Raw genomic sequence first — 27175 nt, 5'->3', positions numbered from 1 at the left:
TCAAACGTCACTATTCAGTCAAAGTTTAGCCATTGTTCTAAAACTTCAAAATTAATGTGGTTAATCTACCTATGAATAAATCAATAAATTAATTAACGTCTTGAAATAAATGTGTGATTAACAGTCTGTCTGCAATCAAAAATTATTCTCTACCTACATACTATTTTACAGCCCCCCATATAGAGCAGTTTCCTTACATTACCAAATCAGACAAACAAAAAAAAAATATTCAAACATGTAAACAAACTTGAGTTTTAGTAGTATATAGATAGATAGATAGATGTCTATCCAAACACACCACACGCGTCATCACGTTCAATAGCTGCGCCATCAGGTTCAATAGCTGCGCCATCACATTCAATAGACGCGCAATGGTTTTTAGTCATGTGACACTATTGTAAATAAAACATGTGAAGAACTGAAAAACAAATCATAAAAAAACGTTTTAATAACAAGCTTTTGTGTACTAATGCACTAAAAAGTAGAAAATAAATTATACACTACTATTTAAATTACTATTGCCAACTGTGAACCGCATCGGCCAAGTAGAAGTGTCCGAATTTTCACTCCTGCGTTTCGATATAGACTGACGACAGACAGACTGTCGACTGACGAGGAAGTGAGTTAAATAAAAAGCTCGTAAAACGGAGCAATAAGTCATGGAAGTGGTTTGAAGGTTCGTCTTTCACACTACAGCTCTTGTGTGCGGGAGCCGGACGTTTTCCCGAAAGACACTTGCTCGAATGCCGTTTGCCCGAGGGCCGATTTCCCAAATGGACACTTGCCCAACTGGCGGTAGGGTCATTCGGCCCCTGGTAACAACTGCCCCACACAAATACCAGCTACCACACGGACTTCATTAATTAATCAACGTCCTTTGTCATCATCAATCAAATGTAACGTTTCTCTAGTCACGTGTTAGCCACCAATCACATCAACGCCGCGACAACATCCACTTGAAGATTAATTTAATATTTGTCCAAAACTAAAAACAAAAATTTAATTACAAACTTCTGGCACCAAAAGACATTTAATAAAACAATCAATAGGAAGAAAACATTAAAAAAAACAATTTTATAATTCATTGACTGTTTCACGACCAAAATAATCAAAATCCTTTTGCAAGAAATTCTTACTACTAAGTAAAGTAAACAAATAATCCAAAAGAAAAACATTATCATTAGACAAAGGTATATGAAACTGGTAACTGAAAAGAAAGAAATAGAATCACATGTAATGATAGGCCTCTATTGCCTACAGCACCTAGTAGGATGACCATAGACTTTAAGTCATAGAGTTGTAAGCGCTAGTTTAGACCTCGATCTTATTTCTAAAATGCATCAGCAGTATCATTGAAGTGTTTACTTTCTATGTGTTTTTTGAACCAACGATAGCTATGTAATATGACGTAATTTGGTAACAATAGGATTGAAAAGCTGGTTCCAACTGGTTGTTGCCAGAAAGTATATTTTTCAACCAAAATTTAATATTTTATAACATTTGAGAAATAAACACAACATGACTTCCGGTTTTAGTAATGCTAGAAAATATTCAAACAAATAATTACTAGTAATATAATCGTAATTTAGCTAACACTTTTATTTTTAATTTGGATTAGCAGAGTAAGGGTGTTGTGGTGATGTTTATTATTTAATATAAATACAATACTAGGCTGTAGGCCTACATCATAGATCACTATTGTGTATTTTATCAAGGGAAACATTTTTTGTGACTTTCAGTTAGACTTCAAAGAGGAGTTGAGAGCAGTTTTAAACATATTCGTATTGATAAAATAATTCTAAACAGCTTTTCAACAGCGTTTATTAAATACAAAAATGAGTGTAATTAATGGTTTCCAAACGGCTTTAATTTAAAAATAATGTAATTATAATTTTATAGTTTTTCGTATTCTTTTAAAGATTTTAAAAAATAGTATGATTACATAAATTTTTCATACCTATTGTATTGATCGAAGTGTTTTAACTTTATTTCTACGTTTGGCAACTGCCGGAAGTGACGGCGTTTAAACGTCACGAGGAAACTCGCACACAGCCTGGCGATCGTCTCCACAAAGCGATACCATCATCTTCCACTGGCGTATCTTTGACATCAGCACACAAATATCGTCATCACCATCTCGTAGCCCATCGTCCGCCCACACCAACACCCTTGCTGTCTTCCCGCTGCGCCTGAATTTATATTCTCCTGTTTGGACATCTCTGTAGATTCCGATGTAGACGTAGGTGATGTCGCTGTTGTTGTTGAGGTACGCCACCACGGCCGTGAATTCCTTGACGTCGTTGAACTCCACGAGGTAACCGCCGTATAGCTGGCACAAATTCTCCGCGGCACCGACGTTACTGTAGCGGTTTCTGGAAACTGCGATGGTCGAGTTGTTGTGAAGGAAGCCTGGGCTAAACAGAAAATGTTGCATGACTCTCTCTCTTTCCGTGTTGTACTGTCGTAGGTCCTGGAGCTCCTGTCGCGTTGTCTGGGTGATGTTGGTGAAGTCACGTGTTAGATTTGACAGTTTTTCATTGGCCAGCTTCAAGTCTAGATCCAGTTGCAGGATCTTGTCCAGGAGCTGGTTGTTACCCGGATGTGTGGCTGTGACGTCAGTTTCAGCAATCCAGTCGATGTTATGCCCAACCGCGTCTGGACCTTGAACTGTACACAAGTAGTGACCAGCCTGCGCTTCTGTTGGCTGGTTCCAGTGTAGTTCCAGAAAAGAGTGAGCAGCATTCTGAACGGAACCGTTGGCCGTGAGACCCTCAGACGACAGGACGTTGACCTTTTGACCCTGAAACGTGACCACCGAGGCCAGGTCGGTGTAGGTGCTGGAACCGTTGGCAGCGCGGGATACAATGATGGACAAGATGGCGGACATGTTCGACTGGCTGGTCATGTTGACGTCACACCTAACGGTCAATGACGTCACACCCGGGTCTATGACACCAGGGTTGGCAGACAGTTGAACTGCACCATCTGTAACAGGATAAAGTTGATTCAGTCCCAACACGTCGAGTTATTTATCGTGGAATACATTGTACTGATCGCTAAGGCAAAGTTAAGAATTAAAGTTACAAAAATAAAAATAAATCGAGTAAATCTGCAACCAAGCATTTATTATTCTTACCCCAAGTTTTAAATCAAATATGTGTATAAAAAAACATAATTTATAAGTACCTCCTGTATGTATCTCAAATACAAAGTATAAACCTATTAAAAGTATTGATCTCATGATGCACACGAACTACCAATAGACACTGCTAGTTGACTGTAGCACGATCTACCTATACAAGAGAATATATAGGTCTACAAGACCATAGCGCGAACTAATGGACAATAAAGATAATTAATGTAGCGATATCGCTAAGTTTGCTCACACAATACTAAACAATGATGTTGATTTCACAGATACATGTAGATATCAACTGATAAGTCTAAATTTAGATCAGTAGTCAGTTGTATTGTAAGCGTTTTTTTTATCGAATTATTGTTTCACGACTTATCACCCTCTTCGGTACACAACTTCATTGTCGTATCAATTGATATACATTGATATGTGGGTTAACAGTCAGCGCTTTTCATAAGGTATTTAATTTATGTGTGCGTGTGTTATGTGTGCGTGTGTATGTTTGTATGTGTGTGAAGAGGTGGGTGTGGGTGTGAGTGTAGATGTAGATGTAGATGTAGATGTAGATGTAGATGTAGATGTAGATGTAGATGTAGATGTAGATGTAGATGTAGATGTAGATGTAGATGTAGATGTAGATGTAGATGTAGATGTAGATGTAGATGTAGATGTAGATGTAGATGTAGATGTAGATGTAGATGTAGATGTAGATGTAGATGTAGATGTAGATGTAGATGTAGATGTAGATGTAGATGTAGATGTAGATGTAGATGTAGATGTAGATGTAGATGTAGATGTAGATGTAGATGTAGATGTAGATGTAGATGTAGATGTAGATGTAGATGTAGATGTAGATGTAGATGTAGATGTAGATGTAGATGTAGATGTAGATGTAGATGTAGATGTAGATGTAGATGTAGATGTAGATGTAGATGTAGATGTAGATGTAGATGTAGATGTAGATGTAGATGTAGATGTAGTTGTTGATAACGATGTTGATGTTGATGTGGATGTGAGTGTGGGTGTGGGTGTGGTGTGGGTGTGGGTGCGGGTGTAGGTGTAGGTGTAGGTATTGGTGTAGGTGTGGATGTAGGTGTGGGTAGGTGTGCGTATGCGTGTGCCTGTACGTGTAAGGCATAGCTTCAGGCTTCTGTACTCTAGCGGATGCTTAACATCTAAGAGACACCACTAAAACATTTTAATTACAATATTTTGTGTTTAAATTAACGGTTTTATATACCCACACACAAACAAATAAAAGTGTATTCAATGGAGTTGGCCTATATGTTAATAGGTGGACTGGCTTGGGGTAACTGTACAGAAACTACAATCTACTCAACTTTTATTATAACATATCTCAAAGTCTACACAATTTTAAACTACAATTGCCCAGCGGCGGAACTAGAAATAAAGTCCTCCCCCTCAATATATATATATATATATATATATATATATATATATATATATATATATATATATATATATATATATATATATATATATATATATATATATATATATATATATATATATCAAGGCATGTAACACTACCCAACAAGACAAAATGTAACTGTACTAACAGAACTCGACATAAGAGTAACAGTGACTTTCTCTGTGGACTGTTGACCTTTGTAAAAGGCAATGAACTTTCTGAGACAGACGACAGTTTTAAGAAAAAAAATTGTGACATTTAAAATTGTTTAAACCCTCAAACAAAAAACGGGACGCTCTTTTTCTTTTCTGTCCAGCACTTATCATCCCAAAATAACCAGACCCCACATTCAAAAAGACGTTTTTTTTATATTTTAGAAGCTTTACTAAACTCTACTTCACCTGCCCAGTGCCCCGCCAAGTCTCTGACAAGTTTGTATTTAAAAACAAAAAATCGATTCCGGCCGAGCATGGCTCTAACCACACTTTCCCTTCATATGCTGAGAACATAGACACAGGTGAACTCTACTTCACCTACCCTGTGCCCCGCGAGGTCCTGATAGTCAACCTAATCATTCACATATAGGCCTTAAGAAAAAATAATTGAAAACATTGTAAAAAAAAAAGTCATTGTTCTAAACTTTTATAATTAATGTGGTTAATCTCCCTATGAATATATAAATAAATTAATTAACGGCTTTAATTAGTTTGTAATTAACAGTGTGTTTAAGAAAGAACAATATTTACCACCCAAAATCTTATTTTACAGCTCTACACATAATGCAGATTCTCCCCAATAACAAATTAAAAAAATGAGTTATCAAACGTCACTATTCAGTCAAAGTTTAGCCATTGTTCTAAAACTTCAAAATTAATGTGGTTAATCTACCTATGAATAAATCAATAAATTAATTAACGTCTTGAAATAAATGTGTGATTAACAGTCTGTCTGCAATCAAAAATTATTCTCTACCTACATACTATTTTACAGCCCCCCATATAGAGCAGTTTCCTTACATTACCAAATCAGACAAACAAAAAAATAAATATTCAAACATGTAAACAAACTTGAGTTTTAGTAGTATATAGATAGATAGATATATGTCTATCCAACCACACCACATGCGTCATCACGTTCAATAGCTGCGCCATCAGGTTCAATAGCTGCGCCATCACATTCAATAGACGCACAATGTTTTTAGTCACGTAACACTATTGTAAATAAAACATGTGAAGTACTGAAAAAAAAATCATAAAAAAAAAACGTCGAACGTGATGGCGCAGCTATTGAACGTGATGACGCGTGTGGTGTGGTTGGATAAGCATGCCTATTAATTCGGTCCAAATTTTAATTAATTCATAAAAAAATTAATTACGCATCCAATTAAGTCAAATTTAGTTTCAGATTGCATTGTCTTCATGTCTTGACCCACGTGCCAACTGTGAATCGTATCGGTCAAGTAGAAGTGTCCGAATTTTCACTCCTGCGTTTCGATCTAGACTGACGACAGACAGACTGTCTACTGACGAGGAAGTGAGTAAAATAAAAGCTTGTAAAAAAAGGAGCAATAAGTCATGGAAGTGGTTTGAAGGTTCGGCTTTCACACTACAGCTTTTGTGTGCGGGAGCCGGACGTTTTCCCGAAAGACACTTGCTCGAATGCCGTTTGGCCGAGGTCCGATTTCCCAAATGGACACTTGCCCAACTGGCGGTAGGGTCATTCGGCCCCTGGTAACAACTGCCCACACACAAATACCAGCTACCACACGGACTTCATTAATTAATCAACGTCCTTTGTTATCATCAATCAAATGTAACGTTTGTCTAGTCACGTGTTAGCCACCAATCATATCAACGCCGCGACAACATCCACTTGAAGATTAATTTAATATTTGTCCAAAACTAAAAACAAAAATTTAATTACAAACGTCTGGCAACAAAAGACATTTAATAAAACAATCAATAGGAAGAAAACATTAAGAAAACAATTTTATAATTTATTGACTGTTTACAATATCACGACCAAAATAATCAAAATCCTTTTGCAGGAAATTCTTACTACTAAGTAAAGTAAACAAATAATCCAAAAGAGAAACATTACCATTAGACAAAGCTATATGAAACAGGTAACTAAAGAAAGAGGTAGAATCATATATATTGACAGGCCTCTATTGCATACAGCCCCTAGTTGGATGACCATAGACTTTAAGTCATAGCGTAAGCGCTAGGTTAGACCTCGATTTTATTTCTAAAAATACATCAACAATATAATTGAAGTATTTACTTTCTGTGTGTTTTTGAACCAACAATAGCTATGTAATAAGACGTACATTTGTTAACAATAGGATTGATAAGCTGGTTCCAACTGGTTGTTGCCAGAACGTATATTTTTCAACCAAAATTGAATATTTTATAACATTTGAGAAATAAGTATAAAATGACTACCGGTTTTAGTAATGCTACAACTATTCAAACAAATAATTACTAGTGATATAATCGTAATTTAGCTAACACTTATTTTTAATTTGGATTAGCAGAGTAAGGGTGTTGTGGTGATGTTTATTATTTAATAGAAATACAATACTAGGATGTACATCATAGATCACTATTGTGTATTTTATCATGGAAAACATTTTTTGTGACTTTCATTGTTAGACTTCAAAGAAGAGTTGAGAGCAGTTTTAAAACATATTCGTATTGATAAAATAATTCTAAACGGCTTTTCAACGGCGTTTATTAAATACAAAAATATGAAAATGAGTGTAATTGATGGTTTCCAAACGGCTTTAATTTAAAAAAAAAATTAACTAAAATTTTATCGCTTGCCATATTTTAAAAAAAAGATTTTAGTATTTTTTATTATGATTACATAAACTTTTCATACCACTTGTATTGTCGAAGCGTTTTAACTTTATTTCTACGTTTGGCAACTGCCGGAAGTAACGACCGTTTAACGAGGAAACTCACACACAGCCTGGTTGTCGTCTCCACAAAGCGACACCAACATCTTCCACTGGCGTACCTTCGACATCAGCACACATATATCGTCATCATGCTCTCGTAGCCCATCGTCCGCCCACACCAAGACCGGTGCTGTTTTCCCGCTGCGCCTGAATTTAAATTCTCCTGTTTGGACATCTCTGTAGATTCCGATGTAGACGTAGGTGATGTCGGTGTTGTTGTTGAGGTACGCCACCACGGCCGTGTATTCCTTGACGTCGTTGATCTCCACGAGGTAACCGCCGTAAAGCTGGCACAAATTCTCCGCGGCACCGATGTTACTGTTGCGGTTTCTGGAAACTGCGATGGTCGAGTTGTTGTGAAGGAAGCCTGGGCTAAACAGAAAATGTTGCACGTCTCTCTCTCTTTCCGTGTTGTACTGTCGTAGGTCCTGAAGCTCCTCTCGCGTTGTCTGGGTGATGTTGGTGAAGTCACGTGTTAGATTTTCCAGTTTTTCATTGGCCAGCTTCAAGTCTAGATCCAGTTGTTTTTCATTGGCCAGCTTCAAGTCTAGATCCAGTTGCAGGATCTTGTCCAGGAGCTGGTTATTACCCGGATGTGTGGCTGTGACGTCAGTTTCAGCAATCCAGTCGATGTTATGCCCAACCGCGTCTGGACCTTGAACAGTACACAAGTAGTGACCAGCCTGCGCTTCTGTTGGCTGGTCCCAGTGTAGTTCCAGAAAAGAGTGACCAGTATCTTGAACGGAACCGTTGGCCGTGAGACCCTCAGACGACAGGACGTTGACCTTTTGACCCAGAAACGTGACCACCGAGGCCAGGTCGGTGTAGGTGCTGGAACCGTTGGCAGCGCGGGATACGATGATGGACAAGATGGCGGACATGTTCGACTGGCTGCTCATGTTGACGTCACACCTAACGGTCAGTGACGTCGCACCCGGGTCTATTACACCAGGGTTGGCAGAGAGTTGAATTGCACCATCTGAAACAGGATAAAGTTGGTTCAGTCCCAATACGTCGAGTTATTTTAAAATCTCTTTAAAAACTATCGTGGAATACATCGTACTGATCTTTAAGGCAAAGTTAGGAATTAAAGTCTAATTAATTAAATCTGCAACCAAGTATTAACTTTTGTTACCCCAAGTTTTAAATCAAATACGTTTATAAAAAAACATAATTTATAATTTATAAGTACCTCCTGTCTGTATCTCAAATACAAAGTATAAAACTATTAAAAGTATTGATCTCATGATGAACACTAACTACCAATAGACACTCTTCTAGTTGACTGTAGCAAGATCTACCAGTACAAGAGAATATATAGGTCTACAAGACAATGGCGCGAACTAATGGACAATAAAGATAATTAATGTAGCGATATCGCTAATTGTGCTCACACAATACTAAACCATGATGTAGATTTCACAAACTGATATAGATATCAACTGATAAGTCTATATTTGGGTCAGTAGTCATTGATATTGTAAATGTGTTTTTATCGACTTATTGTTTCACGACTTATCACCATCTTCAGTACACCACCTCATTGTCCTATCAATTGATAAATTAATATGTGGGTTAACCTTCAGCGATTTTCAAAAGGTCTATTAATTTATGTGTGTGTGTGTGTATGCGTGTGAAGAGTTGGCTGTGGGTGTAGATGCAGATACAGATGTAGATGTAGATGTAAATGCAGATGTAGATCTAGATGAAGATGTAGATGTAGATGCAGATGTAGATGTAGATGTAGATGTAGATGTAGATGTAGATGTAGATGTAGATGTAGATGCAGATGTAGATGTAGATGTAGATATAGATGTAGATGTAGATGTAGATGTAGATGTAGATGTAGATGTAGATGTTGGATGTAGATGTAGATGTAGATGTAGATGTAGATGTAGATGTAGATGTAGATGTAGATGTAGATGTAGATGTAGATGTAGATGTAGATGTAGATGTAGATGTAAATGTAGATGTAGATGTAGATGTAGATGTAGATTTAGATGTAGATGTAGTAGTAGTTAAAGCTGTAGATGTAGATGTAGATGTAGATGTAGATGTAGATGTAGATGTAGATGTAGATGTAGATGTAGATGTAGATGTAGATGTAGATGTAGATGTAGATGTAGATGTAGATGTAGATGTAGATGTAGATGTAGATGTAGATGTAGATGTAGATGTAGATGTAGATGTAGATGTAGATGTAGATGTAGATGTAGATGTAGATGTAGATGTAGATGTAGATGTAGATGTAGATGTAGATGTAGATGTAGATGTAGATGTAGATGTAGATGTAGATGTAGATGTAGATGTGGGTGTGGGTGTGGGTGTGGGTGTGGGTATAGGTGTAGGTGTAGGTGTAGGTATTGGTGTAGGTGTAGGTATTGGTGTAGGTGTTGATGTAGGTGTGGGTAGGTGTGCGTATGCGTGTGCCTGTACGTGTACGGCAAAAACTTTAACCATAGCTTCAGGCTTCTGTACTCTAGCGGATGCTTAACATCTATGAGACACCACTAAAACAATTTAATTACAAATTTTTTTGTTTAAATTAACGGTTTTATATACCCACATATAAACAAATGTAAGTGTATGCAATGGTGGAGTACGCCTATATGTTAATAGGTGGACTGGCTTGGGGTAACTGTACAGAAACTACAATCTACTCAACTCTTCTCATAACATATCTCAAAGTCTAAACAATTTAAAACTACAATTGCCCAGTGGCGGAACTAGAAATAAAGGCCCTCCCCCTCATTATATATATATATATATATATATATATATATATATATATATATATATATATATATATATATATATATATATATATATATATATATCATGGGAAGTAACACTACCCAACAAGACAAACTGTAACTTTACCAACAGAACTTGACATGATAGTAAAGTGACTTTCTCTGTAGACTGTTGACCTTTGTAAAAGGCAATGAACTTTCTGAGACAGACGACAGTTTTAAGAAAAAAAATTGTGACATTTAAAATTGTTTAAACCCTCAAACAAAAAACGGGACGCTCTTTTTCTTTTCCGTCCCAGGTTTTAAGTCGCCCAAATGCCTTGACTGTCTGCACACGTTTTGTGAGCAATGCATTGACAACCACGTGCTGAATGAGTGCACCTACAAGAAGGTGAGTACATACATGTATGTTCTCATCGAATGCACATACAGAGAGAGGGAACATATATGCATGTTCTCAACTAATGCATATACAAGAATGTGAATACATTACATGCATGCCCTGAACGAATGTTCTAAGAAGTTGAGTACAGTGATGCATGTTCTGATAGATCAATGTAGAGACTTTCAGAATCTGAACGGCTAGTAGCCAAAACGAATGAAGCTCAAGACGCCTAGTGTCTAGCCAGAGGCCTAGCTAAAGGTCTAAAATATTTCATATCACTAAAACAAATAAGTTGTCTAAGTATGATATATTGTACATATTATACATTAGACCAATGGCAAAAATTATATACATTCCATTGAACTATTGCGTTTAGGTTTAGATAATATTGCTTAATATGTCAATATCTACATAGACATACAACACTTTAAATATAATATGATATACTAACACCTGTGAGGTCAAGAATATACATCCCATTTTTTAAAATAAATTAACAAAGTATTGTCTTCAAGATTAGAAATAAAGAAATAACCAAAATCAGAAATATTCATTCAATATTAGCTTTGAAGTAGTTCTAAAACTAAACAACCTTTAATTTCTAACAATCAAACTTTAACCTTTGACCTTTCAGTACTCTGACTACAGAGAGTTCACATGCCCCCTATGCCGCAAACGTACCCAGCTGCCCATCGGCGGTGTCAAGAAGCTGCCGGACAACTTCCTGGTGTCCAGTCTGGGGGAGGTGGTGGCCCGTCAGAAGCCCAGCAAGTTTCCGTTCTGCGACATCTGCAAGTTGGTCAACAGGAAGCATAGAGAGGCGACCAGCAAGTGTATCGACTGCAACAAGCTGCTGTGTAAGCAATGTGTGGACATGCACAAGGAGACAAAGGTGAGTGGATGGGTGGCTGGTGGCATATTCAGGGCATTGTACATTCAGGGCATTGGGCATTCAGGGCATTGGGCATTCAGGGCATTGGGCATTCAGGGCATTGGGCATTCAGGACACGGAGAGTTAGGACATTCAAAACCACAGTTTGTTTGAAGTGTATGTTGTATGTCTGATGTGTAAGCAATGTGTCGACATGCACAAGGAGACCAAGGTTAGTTGATGGGTGGCTGGTGGCATATTCAGGGCATTGGGCATTCAGGGCATGGCGAGTTAGGACATTAAGAACCATAGTTTGTTTTGACGTGTATGTGTGACTTGTATGTTGTATTTCTGATGTGTAAGCAATGTGTGGACATGCACAAGGAGACTAAGGTTAGTTGCTAGACGGGTAGGGGCATATTCAGGGCATATTCAGGGCATGGCAAGTTTGGACATTCAGAACTACAATTTGTCTGACGTGTATGTTGTATGTCTGGCGTGTATGTTGTATGTCTAACATCTACGTTGTATGTCTAACATCTATTTTGTATGTCTAACATCTATGTTGTATGTCCAACATCTATGTTGTATGTCTGACATCTATGTTGTATGTCTGACGTGTATGTTGTACGCCCAACATCTATGTTGTATGTCTAACAACTATGTTGTATCTCTACCACCCAGGTGACACAGAACCACAGCCTGTTTGACGTAGAGATCGAGAAAGACATCGAGTGCAAGGAGCATCAGGACGAGGTGGTCAGGTTTTATTGCGAGCCGTGCCAGACTTGCATCTGTGTGCTGTGCACGTTTAATGAGCACAAGGTGGGTACTCACAGTTACAACCAGTATATATATATATATATATATATATATATATATATATATATATATATATATATATATATATATATATATATATATATATATATATAATCTAGGCTCATGTATCTGTTGCCAATCTATATTGATATCTATCTCAGATATCCATATACCCATTATATATATATATATATATATATATATATATATATATATATATATATATATATATACGTATGTATCTATAGTGTGTGTGTGAGGTTGTGTATGAGAAACCATACACTTTTTCTTCAATTGATTATGTATCTGCTATGAACCTGAAACTGTATATTTTACCTACCTGCACTCCTACCCCCCACGCCCCCTAACAGGACCACGAGATAACACAGTTCAATGAGGCAGTCAGCAAGTACAAAGAGAACATTCAGGACCTGCTGGGCAGCTGTAAGGGCAAGATCGACATCTACGACAGGCAGCTGGCTTTGTTGAACAAGTGTGAGGGTGTCATTAAGGTAGGGAGGGTGTCTTTATTGTAGGGGTGTCATTAAGGTAGGGAGGGTGTCATTAAGGTAGAGAGGGTGAATTTAAGGTAGGGAGGGTGTCATTAAAGTAGGGAGGGTGAGTTTAAGATAGGAAGGGTGTCATTAAGATAGTGGTGTCATTAAGGTAAGCAGGTAATATTACTAGTCTTTTATTAGTCTCATGTTAAAAAAATAGTTTCTGTTCCGATGTGTTTATCTAATAGCTTAACTTCTAGATATAGGTCTTTTAGTTACCCGAACATTTGTGCACAAAACTTCGCTCTATTTTCGAAATGATCAACACTTATCCCTATATTTGGCAATAAATATTTGATAAATGCTCATATTCCCCTGTTTTTTCCATCATTCAATACTTGTCTCCCCTCTACTCCTCAGTATTCAATGCTTCTCCCCTCTATTCCCTAATATTCAATGCTTCTCTCCCCTCTATTCCGCAGTCCGCCGAACAAAGAATCCGCGACGCGGCCATCCAGTTCATCGCGGAGGTCCGCAACAAAGAGAAGCTTCTCATCGAGGAGCTGCACGACATGTACGGCGCCGAGCTCATGACCTACGTCAGCCGTAAGAACGAGATGCAGAACAACCTGGACGGCTTGAAGAGCACGTGCAGCCTGACGGAGCTCGTGCTGAAGGGCAAGGACATTGAGCTGCTCCTGCTGAAAAAACAAGTCCAGGAGAAGCTCTCGGCAATGGCCAATGTGGAACTCAAAGACCTGCCACGGACTGTGGGGAAACAGATTTGTTTCGTTGCTGGGAGTGTTGATTTTGGTAAACTCGATGACCCCGACGCGCCGATTGATAAGAAGAAGGAGCTACAGAGGGAAAGGGAAGCGATAGAGGACAGTCAGAGGCTGACTTTACCGAACATGGTTTTTGGGCAGAAAGGATTTGATCGAGATATAATCAAAGAGGTGAAAAAGGTGATTCCTAAACGAACCATTGAGACACAGACGGAAGTCATGCAGGAGAAGCCGATCGCGAAAGCCGTTTTGGTGAACAGGTGTATACAGACAGAGTACCCGGAGAGGTACGATCGGGAAGAGTCTTCGGCCAGCAGCAGCCGAGGGTCTTTCGGTCTCGAGACCCGCGGCACCGGAACTGACGTCATCACGACGCTGGAAAAAGCCGTCAACACCCCGACCAGGAGCCTGTGTCACATGTCCAGCCAAGCCCAGGGAACAGACTCCCCCAGAGAGGAGTCGCCAGCGTCTTTCGGAGACGGCAGCGCCGACGCCGCGGCCTTGCGACGACAGAGGCGTCGCCGCGAGAGGAAGGCTTTGGAGGTGTCGGTGCGCCCGACGACGTCCTACCGGCAGCCGGCGGAGGGGTACGCTTTTCCGGTTCTAACTTACAGCAGTAGCATAGACGACACCACCACGCCCGGCAACAACCACACACACGCAGACACACACACAGACACACACGCCGGGGACGGGGTGGCCGATGTGGTCGCCCACATCAGCCTGCCGGCGAAAGTCTCGCCCGTGACCGACGCGGTGATAACCTTGAACCCCGTCGTGACCTTGACCCCTTTCGTCACCGAGGCGTCGGTGTACTCGACCACGGCGACCAACACGGAGAGGCTGACGCGGCAGCACGCCAGCACCTCACCTCCCAGGTTTTAGACGCGGAGTCAGTCACTTTTTTTCTTCCAACAACAGGCGGCTTCCATTAGTATTGTTATTTATTTCGTTGGCGGGTTGGGGGTGGGGGGGGGGGGGCGGTTAACATATTTGTAACATTACTTGATAATTATTGTGGTGAGAGTGAATGTTATAGATAAGTGTTTGCGAGATTACGAATTTATAAATGCCTATTATTAAATTTGCCGGGGGGTGGGATGAGAAAAGAATAATTAATTAACTTCTAATTAACAAGGACGTTTTTAACTTCATTATAGTACTTTTACTTTAAAAAAGTAATTAATTAAACCATCGTTTGTTGCATTAGACTGATGAGCTGCATACATTTATTTGAGTAGCAATGGATGTTCCAAAAAGATATTGAAAACAAAATTCCAAAAACATATTTTTTTTAAAACTCCATCTATCTTAATCCGAATTTTGATTATTGTTTCCGTCATACGGCCAGTGTTTCTTCCAGACTTTTTTCTCCGGGGGGGGGGGGGGGCACTTGAAATTTTCGGGGGGGGGGCGGTAAAAAAACTATATAAATTTCATTTCGTTCGGGGGGGGGCGGTAAAAAATTTTCGGGGGGGGGGGGGGGGGCTTTGCCCCCCCCCCCCCCCCCCCCGAAGAGATGCCTGGAAGAAACTCTGCATACGGCAGGGGCGTTGGGTTGCAGACTGCACCGGGTGTCACAATTCAAGGGGGTGACACCAAAGCGAAAAATTGACTTCTTATGAAAAAAACAATCTTTTTAGGTTAGTTAATTAAAACTATTGAAATAATAAGTTAAGCATAAAGTGACCCAACCTAAAATTGTTGTGTATGTAGGGGGGAGGGGTGACACCAAATTAATTAGAGTTTTGGTATAGCTTATATAAATGTGTTAACACACTGAGTTACCGTGCATTGTACAGACCGACTCACACCACTTGTATATTATAAGATAGGGATTACTTATCTGCTTACTTAAGCCGTCATTATGGAAGCCGCCTTGATATGTAAAACAATTCCAAATTTTTTCGACTAATTAGTGCTTTCAATATTGATTCACATTATATTTTAGTCAGGACTTTACAAAATGTACAATAGGTCTTTAAACCTTTTATTTAAAAAAAAAACATTCGCATTTTTATTTTTTTGTGTTGCCGAGTCCTCGGTACTTTCAGATTGAAAAAATTTCGGTGAACTGTAAAAATATATCACCCAATCGTAAGTTGGTAAGGCTATTTTTAGTTTGTCCAGTGTAGTCACGTGTAGTCTTCTCGTCAGTATTAGTTCTATAAATAACTCTGCACGCGACGTAGTTTCGTTGTCACACATGCGTCATTCACACCGGTGTAGCAGTAATTTTGTTCACTCTGGTGTTTGTTCACTTTTATATCCCATTTCAAAATTTCACTATTTATTTCATCAATTTTTTTTTACCTTTTTTAATTTTGATTTTTATTTGCTTTAAAAATATTTTTTTTAAGTTGAAATACTGACAAATTTTATTTAAAAAAAAGCTAATTGTGTTTTTTTTTTCAAAATTAACAACTTTTAAAATTAAAAAAAAAGTTAATTCAATTAAGATAATGATAGGCTGTCGTGAGAAGTGCTGTTGTGGTGGTCCGATTTTTGTGGGCACTAATCCACTTAACATTCCCATCACCAGATGACAAGACTAATCTTTAATCAACCACCCCCACTGACCAACCCAGTTCTGTGGTGACCATTAACACCCAACCCCACACCATAAACTGGTGAACATCAAATACAACACCATCACCACACAGTAACTTTGGATTTTAAATTCGGTCGATACAAAGTAGGCCTATCATTCGCAGTTACTTAAAATTTCGCTGTATCTAATTACATTGCGGAAAGGAAAGTCTCAACTATTGCCGATATATATATATAAATATATATATATATATATATATATATATATATATATATATATATTCCTCATATTGGAAAATAATATAAAAATCAATCTAAAATATATGTTCTATTTCAGATTGTTGCATTTTCACTATCTGAAATAAAGCTACATTTTTAAATGCAATTTTTATTTTGTTTGGGAAAACTAATTCAAATCTAGTACACAAGTATAAAATATACAATTAAAATAAAATCCTACTAAAACATTCACACCTCACATAAGTTTACCACCACACTACACCCCTGATAGTGCACGCCTATGTAAATCACACCTCCATTTTAATTTTACAGCGGCAAATCTTAGGTCGTGAGAAAGATGCTCGCACGAATTTTACGGTAATCACGTGACAACGCTCATACACACTGCAGCTTCCGTTTTTGAGTGGACTTTAAGTGCGTCCATCGGTCAAAATCTAAATTTAAAACAATAAACTTTTTTTTTAAAAGTAATATAGTAATATAAAAACAATTTTCATAATCTTATAGTTAAAGAGAATGTAACACATTATGTGATTGGACGCACTTAAAGTCAGCTGACTAATGCTATTTTTAATTGACCTACTTTCTCTAGACTAGCTTTCTTTCTATCGCAGCTCACACATTTTTTTTTCTTCCAGCAAATAAAAAAAAATGCTTTATTTAGCATAGAGTCAGCTCCTATTAGGTTTCACATTTTATTAACTTTTTTTTGGTAATAGTTAATAATTTTTAAATTAATAAGTTCCAAAACTAATGTAACATTAATTTGTTTTTTTTTTTACATAAATCTTACCTGCATTTACCCTTTAGGATTTGACTCAAGGTTTGAATTTTCACCCACATTTGGCATCTACTGCATTTAGTTGTTGCATGCTAAATGTGTTCCTGTGTTAGCTTGAGTGATTTAAAAAATCTGGTTTTCTTGCACGAAAGTTGTCTGATAAAAGCCTGTAAACGTGTGCTTGTCTTCAGGCTCGCATCACTCAGGCGTGTCTAGTTGAAATTTTTAAATATTTTTAAAAAGAAGTTAAATATCGCTGAATTACATCATTTTTATTAATACATGTTAGAAAATACTTGTATTATTTACAAGGGTGTGCATTTTGTAAACAATATTTTTAAAATATTTAAAAACATTTTTTTAAAGAGTTTCCCTAAATAGTGGATTGTAAATAATTGTCAAATATCGAGGTAAAATTCTCGTGAAATAATTCAAAAATTTATTTTTTTATTATTTTTAAAGAGAACATTACATATAATTTATTCTCTGTATAATTATGGGATATATTTTATTTAACGAAGTATGCAGTTGAAGCTACGGATATGCAATCTTTTAACCCATTGTATGCGTCTGTATTAAGTCTATAACTTTGTAGAATCAAGGCTTTAATTTAACATAAACCTCAGCTCCTAGTCTAAATGAGCTTAAAATCTCTTAATGAGTTTGAGCTTAATGTGATGAGTATTGCCCAGCGTCATCATCGTCTGTTTGAAATGTGGGCGGCCATCTTTTTGTGTACGTCTGCTCGTCGTCTGCTTGTTGTCTACACACAATGTATTGGTTGAAGATTCGTTTTGTCGGCTGCTTGAGTTAGAATTATACGATGAATGCTATTTTTAGCTCTGACATGTGCATGGTTATTTTAAAACGGGGGTTAACTATTTAGTTAAATTATCTAACTTAGTTATTTGAATTTTAGCTTTCTAACTTAAAAAATAAAATAAAAAAATAATTAGGTTAACCTGCTACTAAATGAGGACGCCCCCCATCCTGTGTTAGTTAATGGGTATGAATCCCTAGCAGAAATGTTAGTGTATTAAATAAAATAATTACCTTTTGTGTAAAAAAAATTAGTTAAATAGCAACAATTACAATTTTTCCAAGTAGTAAAGTTTTAATTTAGATGTTACCTTTCAACAATGCTAGAAGCCTATTTTAAAGTAGACAATTCCATTAGAAACTACTCCTCAAGATGCAAGTATTTATTTAATTTATATAAAATCATATTTATAAAATCTGTTAAAAATGTCTTAGCATTGAGACGCCTTCACGCGAGTTTTCCATTCGGCGCGATCAGCTAACTGTTGTCATGTCTGTGACGTCATCCATCTAATTATAGCCGTCTTTCTCCTGCAGGTCCGACAACGACATTGAGAGTTACCTGGATGGGCTGTCGGTCCGGAGACCTTACTTGGACACCGGTTACGTCAAGAGATCCCTATAGTCCAGTGGTTCTCAGATAGTTGGGCTAGCTGCTAGTTTTATGCAAGTAGATATTAGAGGCCTTTGGGGTTGAGATAATACAAATATATCAAACAGTTAATACCCTCAAGAGCCAAACGCAAATAGGGCTGGTAAGTAGGTCACCAACCAGTTCTACGGCTCAATAAAACCTGCATAAACCATAGAACTGATTGGTCACCTACTTACCAGCCCTATTACGATGTTTTCGAAAGCAGATTTTCGAAATAATAAGAAATAATTCATTTAATATTAAGCAATATTGATAAAATAAAACAGTTATTATTTATTCTTTCGAAGACCTGAGGTTTAAGCGCGATCTATTTTACGATTGTTTCTTGGCGTTTTAAAAAAAAACTTGCATTTAAACTTTACTACACTTTTTAAATAGAAATGTGCAATACACTTTTTCTTTTTGAAAAAGGACATTAAAATATGTATATATACTTTTACTTTTGTATAGTTTTAAAGCTAGAACCGACCTAATTTGAGATCCCCTGGATTTAGTGCTTGTGTATTATTTTGTTAGTTAGCACTTTGAGATAGGTACAGGTGCAAGTCTAGATTAATCCTTGGTTTAGTAACAATATATGTCATTAATTAACTAGCGTCTGCTACAAGAGCTTTTATACCAAGGTACATCTACTGTAGTAATAAATAAATGTATCATAGCATTCATGCATTCTTGTCTCAACGACAATTCTTAAAATGCATCTTATAAAATATACATAGAAGGATATAACAATCCGATTCATTGCTTTTTTAAAATTAAAAAGTAGTGTTACAAAGTGCGTGTTCCGTCCATTTTTTTCAACCCATTGTATCATTCAGATTACGAGGTAAGGGAAAAAACTCTGTTTTATGCTAGGAGATAGATATTTTAAACAAATAAAACATTAGACGACTACTAATTGAAGAAATCAAAAAGATTATTGCGTAATCTTCCAAGGATTATATAAGTATATAATTTGAATGCATTAAAAATAGTTTTTCAAAGATAATGAATAAAAACTGATATTTTGTTTGCAATGAAGAGAGCTTTTTCTTTTAATAACTGAGGTGTATACTTAATGTTCAAACAGAATGCACTCTAATTATATATCTAGTTCTTAAAATGAGGCCTATATTTTTAAACTAGCTAAATTTGCAAAACGGCATATCTTAATTTGTTTAAAACATTTACATTGAAAATCATTTGATTAATTTTTTTTGGTTTTTAAAATAATGGCCATGTAATGAAAATCAAACAATCAAATGCTAAACCTTTTGGTTAATAAAAGTTAAGCATGGTAAAGAACAGCAAATTTTTCTGTAAAAAAAAAAACAACAGATAGGTTTTGATGTAATTATTTAAAATTTTCGAAATGTACATAGAGTATCCAAATTCTCTAAATTTAATGGCCCATGGCATTTTTTTCTGTCTTGTAAATGGGACTACTGAGAATGACGTCATTATCAGTTGTGCATCTGCTTTTTATGACGAAGTTTCAAGTGCTTTCAAGACGTGCAATATTCTATGTAGCGGCATTCCTACATTAGGCTAAGCTTTTCGAAGTGTTCTGAGTTTTTTTTTAATTTATGATGAAAATTTGTATTTTTTAAAACTAATTTTTTTTTATTGTAAATCAAAGCGTATGTAAGACCATTTGACAAACCTGATTTCAAATTTAGATTTTTTTTTAAAAAAAGAAGAAAAATGCAATATTTATATTCACTTATAGCATAGTTAGCCTATGTATACATAACGAAATGGTTTCTGAATTCTGAATATTGGATTTTTTAAAAGAAATATTTTATATATTCGTGTAAAGCATAGCCTGTGTATACCTGACAACTATCCGCTGTCAGCACTGAAAAACCTATAACCATCATTCAGCCAATATACCGCGTACCCACACCACCATTATCACATATCTGATTCATTATGTTGAAGTTGATCGCATTCTTTTAAAAATTCCAAAAGTATTTTTGTTGCAAGGTGAAATAAAACTGTCAAACTTTTCTTTTTTGAATAACAATGATTTTTTTCTTCAAAATAAGCATTGTTTTCTATTGTGTTTACAAAAAATATTTAAAACTAAAATTTTGAATAATTATGTTTTACATTTACATTTTTAGATGAAATATTTCATTGTAATCATAATTATTTTGTAAATTGAGTTTGAAATTATGATTTAAAACTGCAATGAATATAAATTTCGTTCTCGTATGGTCTATTCACAAACGAGGAAAAGCTTTAAATTTTTTTTTATAAAAAGCTGTACATGTTGAAAGAAAAGAAAATTGAAAAAGTTTTTTACGAGAACAAACTGTAAAAATGTGTCATTCAACTGAGTCTTTAGTTATGTAAACTTTAGTTCTGATCTGAGTAAAATCGATTACTGTAGACACATCTGTGTTCAACTGTTTTATTTTTGTTTGTTTGTGCACGTGTGGTAGGTGTTGTTTTAGCCGCCATTTTGTTCTTTGCTGGAATTTCAAAAAATCTCTTTCACTATGTGAAACTTAAAATGCAATGAAATAACTTCTAAAACTAAATTGATATGTTTCATATTAAAAATATTTTCTATAATTATCTAGCAAGAATATGATTACGTGTTAATTACTTGTAAAAGTAAACTTTATTTAACGGTTTAAACGGTTTACTTTGAACATTGAATTAATTTAAGATTTTGTGGAATGGATAACCGTCTAGATATCAGAAGGTAATGTTGTCCTTTGGGTGTTCAGCTTAAAATAAAAATGTAGTGTTTGTCTTTGGGGGGTCAATAGGGCCTAATGTAACGCTGAAATGCGAACAGCGTACAGTTATCTTGACTTTATACAGCGACGTCACAAGACCTAGGCGCGGGGGGAGGGGGGGGAAGGGGGGTACGAACCTCAGTGGGTGATACCCGACCCAGTGAAGTCCCTTATTTTATACACAACTGTTCAGTACACACAATATGACACCCCTCACATGACACCCCTCACCTGACACCCCTCACATGACACCCCTCACCTGACACCCCTCACATGACACCCCTCACATGACACCCCTCACCTGACACCCCTCACCTGACGCCCCTCACCTGACACCCCTCACATGACACCCCTCACCTGACACCCCTCACCTGACACCCCTCATCTGACACCCCTAACCTGACACCCCTCATCTGACACCCCTCAACCCTTTTTCTAGTCTCTAGTCAGTTGACAAAGCCGGCTATTTTTATATGAAGCCAAATATACATAAATCTATTGTAGGATATCGGTTATGTTAAGTTCCGTTTCAGAACCTGGCGGTATATGGGGCAAGCGAAGTAGAGTTCACCTGTTTCGGTGACCTCGGCATATGAATGGATAATGTGGTCAGTCAGTACTATGCTTGACCGCTTTTATTTTCTCTAAAGTATGTTAGGTACCCATCAGAGCTGGGTAGACTCAAGTACGTTCTACTGATCTGAACCCGGATTCGAACTCATATGACTTTCGGGTTAGCACCACATCGTCCCCGTATCAGTTATGGGGTTTATTAAATCTTAAATTAAAAAAAAAATGTTCTTTATATTCATTCTGTACAGCAACAAAAATGTACCGAGAATCCTTTGCTGTCTTAGTATTGGTATTTACTGATGAAGAAAAGGGCCTTAAAAGAAGCTGTCTTAGTATTGGTTTTAAATTATGAACAAAAGGACATTAAAAGAAGACATTTTAAAGACAATTGTTTTTAAAAAAAATCTGTGGACGATTGTTTGGTGAATGTTGAACGGTTAAACCACGGTGACATTTCAACTGTTTGCGCAGTGGGAGACGGACGCGCGTTGCGCTAATTCAGCCGGGCAACAAAACACTTCCTCTGTAATATCCTCGTCCCACCGCGGACCTCTTTTCAAAGCCGCGTGATGAAATGTCACGCATGCGCATTTAGGGCAGCCTCGGCCCCTGGTGGTGCTCTCCCTTTGTTTGTCCTTGAGGGTAATCTCCCTGTACAGGGATTAGAGATAATCCTACCGTTTACTAGTTTGACTATTTGAGATAGTTTTTACTTGTGTAAGAAGAAGGAAAAAGAGAAGAATGCTGTAATGATAAGTGTAACAAGAATGACGTGTTCGTCCTGGGGTTAAGTTGGTCTCCCAGCAGGTGGACTGGTCAGTCTTGAGACACGGGATTTGCAAGCAGGACGTCCACCAGTGTCTTAAAAATATACCTGGACGTGTGATTTGAAAAAATAATAACTTAATCTTTTAATTACCGAATATATTTTAGTAATTTTAAAATTAATCTTTGTGTAAGTTTGCAAAAAATTAATGTGGAATTTAAAAAATTGATAAGTTGTAGGTTTGTTAGCCACAAGTTGTGATTTAATCTGAAAGGCTATGGTTAGATCAATAATTTGTATAAACTGAGGATCTTCATTGGACGTATACAAGTGGTGGAGTAACTTAAGCGTGAGGAGATGGAATTTTCGAGAAGATTTTTTATATTTACTTTTGGGATAATTGTACTCGGTAAGTAGTTGATTTACTTTACTCATATTATCGGAGATCTAGAGAACAAATGGTGGGATTTTACTTTAGGATGTAATGATGTGAAATAAAAACAAACATCATAGGTACTGTTGTGTTGGTGTAGTTTAAGGCTAAATACAGGACCGGTGAATATAGTGGGCTGAAAGGGCTTGGTCATGGGGGCCGTTGATTTGTAGACCGATGATAGAAATAAAATAACATCAACTAGAAGAATTTGCACTGGGAACTTAACTCATAGTGCTGGGCATAGTGCTGACCACACTATCTCTTCATATGCCGAGGTCACAGAAACAAGTGAACTCTACTTCACTTGCCCCATAGATCGTCAGGTTTGAAAGGGAAACTTTACTTTTTACTTTACTTAACTCATTGTAGGAAAAATTAAGGCGGATGGGCATGGTGCTGACCATACTATCCCTTCCAATGCGAGGTCACTGAAACAGATGAACTCTATAATTCATCTGCCCCTTGTTTCTTTGGCACGAACGAGAAACGATGGTGATGATAAGAATTTGTGTCGTTTTAACAAGAACCTTGTATAAACAAAGTTAACTCGATGATTGGGAATATGGAGCAAGATTTAATGATTTTGTTATGGAAAAGTTAGAAATTCATTATACGAATACCTTCACGTAATGCCTCTTGCGGAGGTTAACGTTACCTAGTAGCTATTTTTGAACATAAAATATGAGAATATCTGCTGCACTTAGCTCCCTTGCACTTAATTAATTGGTGCGGGCATTCAATTAAAGTAATTTTTTAAAAATATGTTTATTTTCAAATAGAAATCATTACATCAACATATACTTTATATTCATATGTGAATATACATATGACATATACATATGTGTGTGTGTGTGTCTGTGCTTAACATGTTGTGTATTTAAGCATAGTTCAAATATAAACAACTTGTAAATAACCCTCACACTGAAAGTGGATCAATTTCACATTTATTTAATGATTTAGTATATCAATAAAATCATTGTTCGTGGTTTCTAATTATAGTACCAGACAAAGCAATATAGAGAATGAAATCAATGCAAATTTTTATAATAATTTAATAGCAGATTAATGGAAATATAATGTCAATGTGTTATGTTATTTTAGATCGGGTTAGATTTTTTTTTTTAACAGCCGCCCATCGTGGACAATCGCCACCATTTAAAAATAAAACAACAACCGAGAATCGTCTCCCTTTATGTATTGTTTGATGACAAGGGGAGGGCACTCGAACAAATTCTGCCTGTGTACTGAAGGCTCATGACAGGTTGCGTTGGAGTCTGGGTGTACATTGGGTCCAGTGATTCAAGATAATGTTAGGTCATGCAACAATGTATAGTTTTTTTCTTCTTCGTTCTTAATTGTAATATTGTAGAGGGTTTCATCCAACAGAATTAAGTATTACGAGTCAACGTCTTAAACGACATATGGCCCGTTGACTCAGAATTTAACCTGTTTCTCTTTCTGGATTTTCTTCCATAGCCTTTGTCCACTCAAGAACAAACTACAAGGCAGCAGTTTGATTTTGGGGTTTTATCTCCTGGAATGGTTGCCTTTCCCAGATAGCGAGCCTCAGCTACCCGAGGGTTCGAACTTGGGACTTTTAGAGCTGGCACCCATTAGCTCTCCCGTCCGTTAGGTTCCCATTGCAAAGTTTCGTTCTAAATTTATTAAACTAAGAAACACACCAATGCTGTTGTGGCGTTATACCTTAATCAAAACTTACAAATCTAGAGAGGGGGGTATCACTCAAATGTTTATTCACAATTTAGACTACGGGAGACAATATGACTTAAATGTTTATTCACAATACTAGATTGATGGGAAAACCATATTCAAAAGTTGATTGATTCAAAATTTTATAGATTGGGATAGTGGGGGATGGGTGGGTACAGAGGCGTCGCGAGGCGGAGATGGGGGGGGGGGGGGCGGGTGCGGACCATTTAGGGGTTGACACCATGACGAAAAATTGCAAAATATAAAGACGAAAAATGCTTTTTGCAGGTTTAGTTAATGAACAATTATAGTTTAAAAGTCTTATAAGTACCCACTGACCATCTCGACACTACATACACACAGTGGCGTAGCGAGGTCGGGTGTCACACGGTGCGGCACTTAATGGTGTCACCCCCCAGAGGCGTAGCGACTCTTCCCGGGGACAAACTTTCAAATTTTCGATTTGCACCCCCACTGAAACTTTCGATTTGCACCCCCACTGAAACTTTCGATTTGCACCCCCTCAAACTGTCGATTTGCACCCCCCCCCCTCAAGTTTTTCTCTAGATATTTTGCTATTTTTTGCCTTGGTGTCGTCCCCCTAAATGGTGTCACCCGCATCTGCATACACACACTCACACATACTCCACGACACCATGAAGTGCCGCACCGGGTGACAAGGTATTAGGATATCGACATTCGATGTACAAACGACTATAAGATAATAGAATGTAATAACTGCGCTGTCTGTAGTTGTTTGTATCTTTCGTTGTTATCTGGGTTTAAAAATTAATTTTCGAACTTCAATAGTCCTTTTGATTTGAAGATTGTTTTGAACAAAGTAATTTGACTTGACTTACTTGACTTAATCCTCTTTACTCCTTTACTCTTATGTTGTTTGTTGTTCTTGCAGAGGCGCGACCCTTCCCTGCGCCCGGGGACAAACTTTCGATTTGCACCCCCCCCCCCATCAGACTTTCGATTTGCACCCCCCTACAAGCTTTCAATTTGTTTTTCCTACCCATTTTGGCGCCCCCTAAGGTCGGCGCCCGGGGACATATGTCCCCGTCCCCCCCCCCCCTCGCTACGCCTCTGTGTTCTTGTCATCGTTGGTATTTCCTTCTATAAGCCTAAGTCGGGGGGATATTATCCAGGGGGTTTATGTCGCGGGGTTTTTTTTATCCAGGGGTTTTATGTCGTTGTTTTTTTTAAATCTAGACCCGTTTAGTAAAAGTTAAAAAAGTAGGTCTGTATTTATATCTTTAAAAACAATTAATTATTTATTTCATTTCGCTAATGTTTAATTACATCGAGACCGAACACGAATAAAAAAATTTGCTCTCAAATAAAATCAGTAAGTAGCAATCTGAAATCTGACAATTTTCTGCCCCTTATTTAAGTCTGTGATTGTTTTATGGCTTAAAACCAGCAGTTTACCGCCATCGGCTTATTGATTGAACAACCGCTAAAAGTTGAGATTTGTTATCTTCCCTTTTGTTATTCAATTTGAAAATTTTAAATCAATTTTAACGACGCATTTTACATATAATTAGGTTAAAATGAGATATTCATGTATTGTCTTCGCAAAATATCAGGAAAGATTTAGGTAATCATTGGAATAGAAATGGGTCAAAATTGTGTTAAATTTGCCACAAACGGTTTTCAGACAAATTCGCAAATGGAAAACTGCGTAAAGGAAAATTGAGCAAAAAAAATTCATAAAAAACGTTTTAATAACAAGCTTTTATGTAATGATGCACTAAAAAGTAGAAAATAAATTATAGACTACTATTTAAATAACTATAAAGAAAAGCGTGGGTCACTTTAGTATCTATTGGATACCTTTACTAATGTTAAGGAAGACACCCACGCTTTTCTTTATAGTTATTTAAATAGTAGTCTATAATTTATTTTCTACTTTTTAGTGCATCATTACATAAAAGCTTGTTATTAAAACGTTTTTTATGAATTTTTTTCAGTACTTTACATGTTTTATCTACAATAGAGTTACATGACTAAAAACCATTGCGCGCCTACTGAATATCACGTTCAGTAGGCGCGCAATGGTTTTTGAACGCAGCCATTACGTGGTCGTGATGGCGCAGCTATTGATGACGCGTGTGGTGTGGTTGGCTAGACATGCCTACTAATTCGGTCCAAATTTTAATTAATTCATAAAAAATCAATTAGGCATCCAATTAAGTCAAATTTAGTTTCAGATTGCATTGTCTTCATGTCTTGACCCACGTGCCAACTGTGAATCGTGTCGGTCA

At 37.0% G+C, this 27175-nt stretch overlaps 1 protein-coding gene across 5 annotated transcripts in view; it reads left to right on the top strand.

Annotated features, from left to right (window-relative positions):
- The window catches only part of LOC131932792 (E3 ubiquitin-protein ligase TRIM56), a 54425-nt gene extending 33360 nt beyond the window's left edge, over window positions 1-21065 (top strand). For 3 of the 5 annotated variants that reach the window (XM_059289701.1, XM_059289700.1, XM_059289702.1), the window contains 6 exons: window positions 10583-10674; window positions 11303-11560; window positions 12224-12364; window positions 12733-12873; window positions 13341-14230; window positions 18571-21065. In XM_059289701.1, coding sequence (XP_059145684.1) covers window positions 10583-10674; window positions 11303-11560; window positions 12224-12364; window positions 12733-12873; window positions 13341-14230; window positions 18571-18658 — 1610 coding nt within the window. In that variant the 3' untranslated portion in view covers window positions 18659-21065. Of the gene's footprint in view, window positions 1-10582; window positions 10675-11302; window positions 11561-12223; window positions 12365-12732; window positions 12874-13340; window positions 14231-16745; window positions 16791-17243; window positions 17257-18570 lie in introns of all 5 variants that reach the window. The other 2 variants (XM_059289703.1, XM_059289704.1) reach the window with 2 other exon arrangements.
- The last annotated feature ends 6110 nt before the right edge of the window (window positions 21066-27175 follow it).

This window comes from Physella acuta, unplaced genomic scaffold, assembly GCF_028476545.2.
Source record: "Physella acuta isolate Inbredline_101_S28 unplaced genomic scaffold, ASM2847654v3 ptg002283l, whole genome shotgun sequence".
NCBI lineage: Eukaryota > Metazoa > Mollusca > Gastropoda > Physidae > Physella > Physella acuta.
Note: the sequence above shows the minus strand (reverse complement) of the source record. Positions and strands in the feature narration are given on the sequence as shown.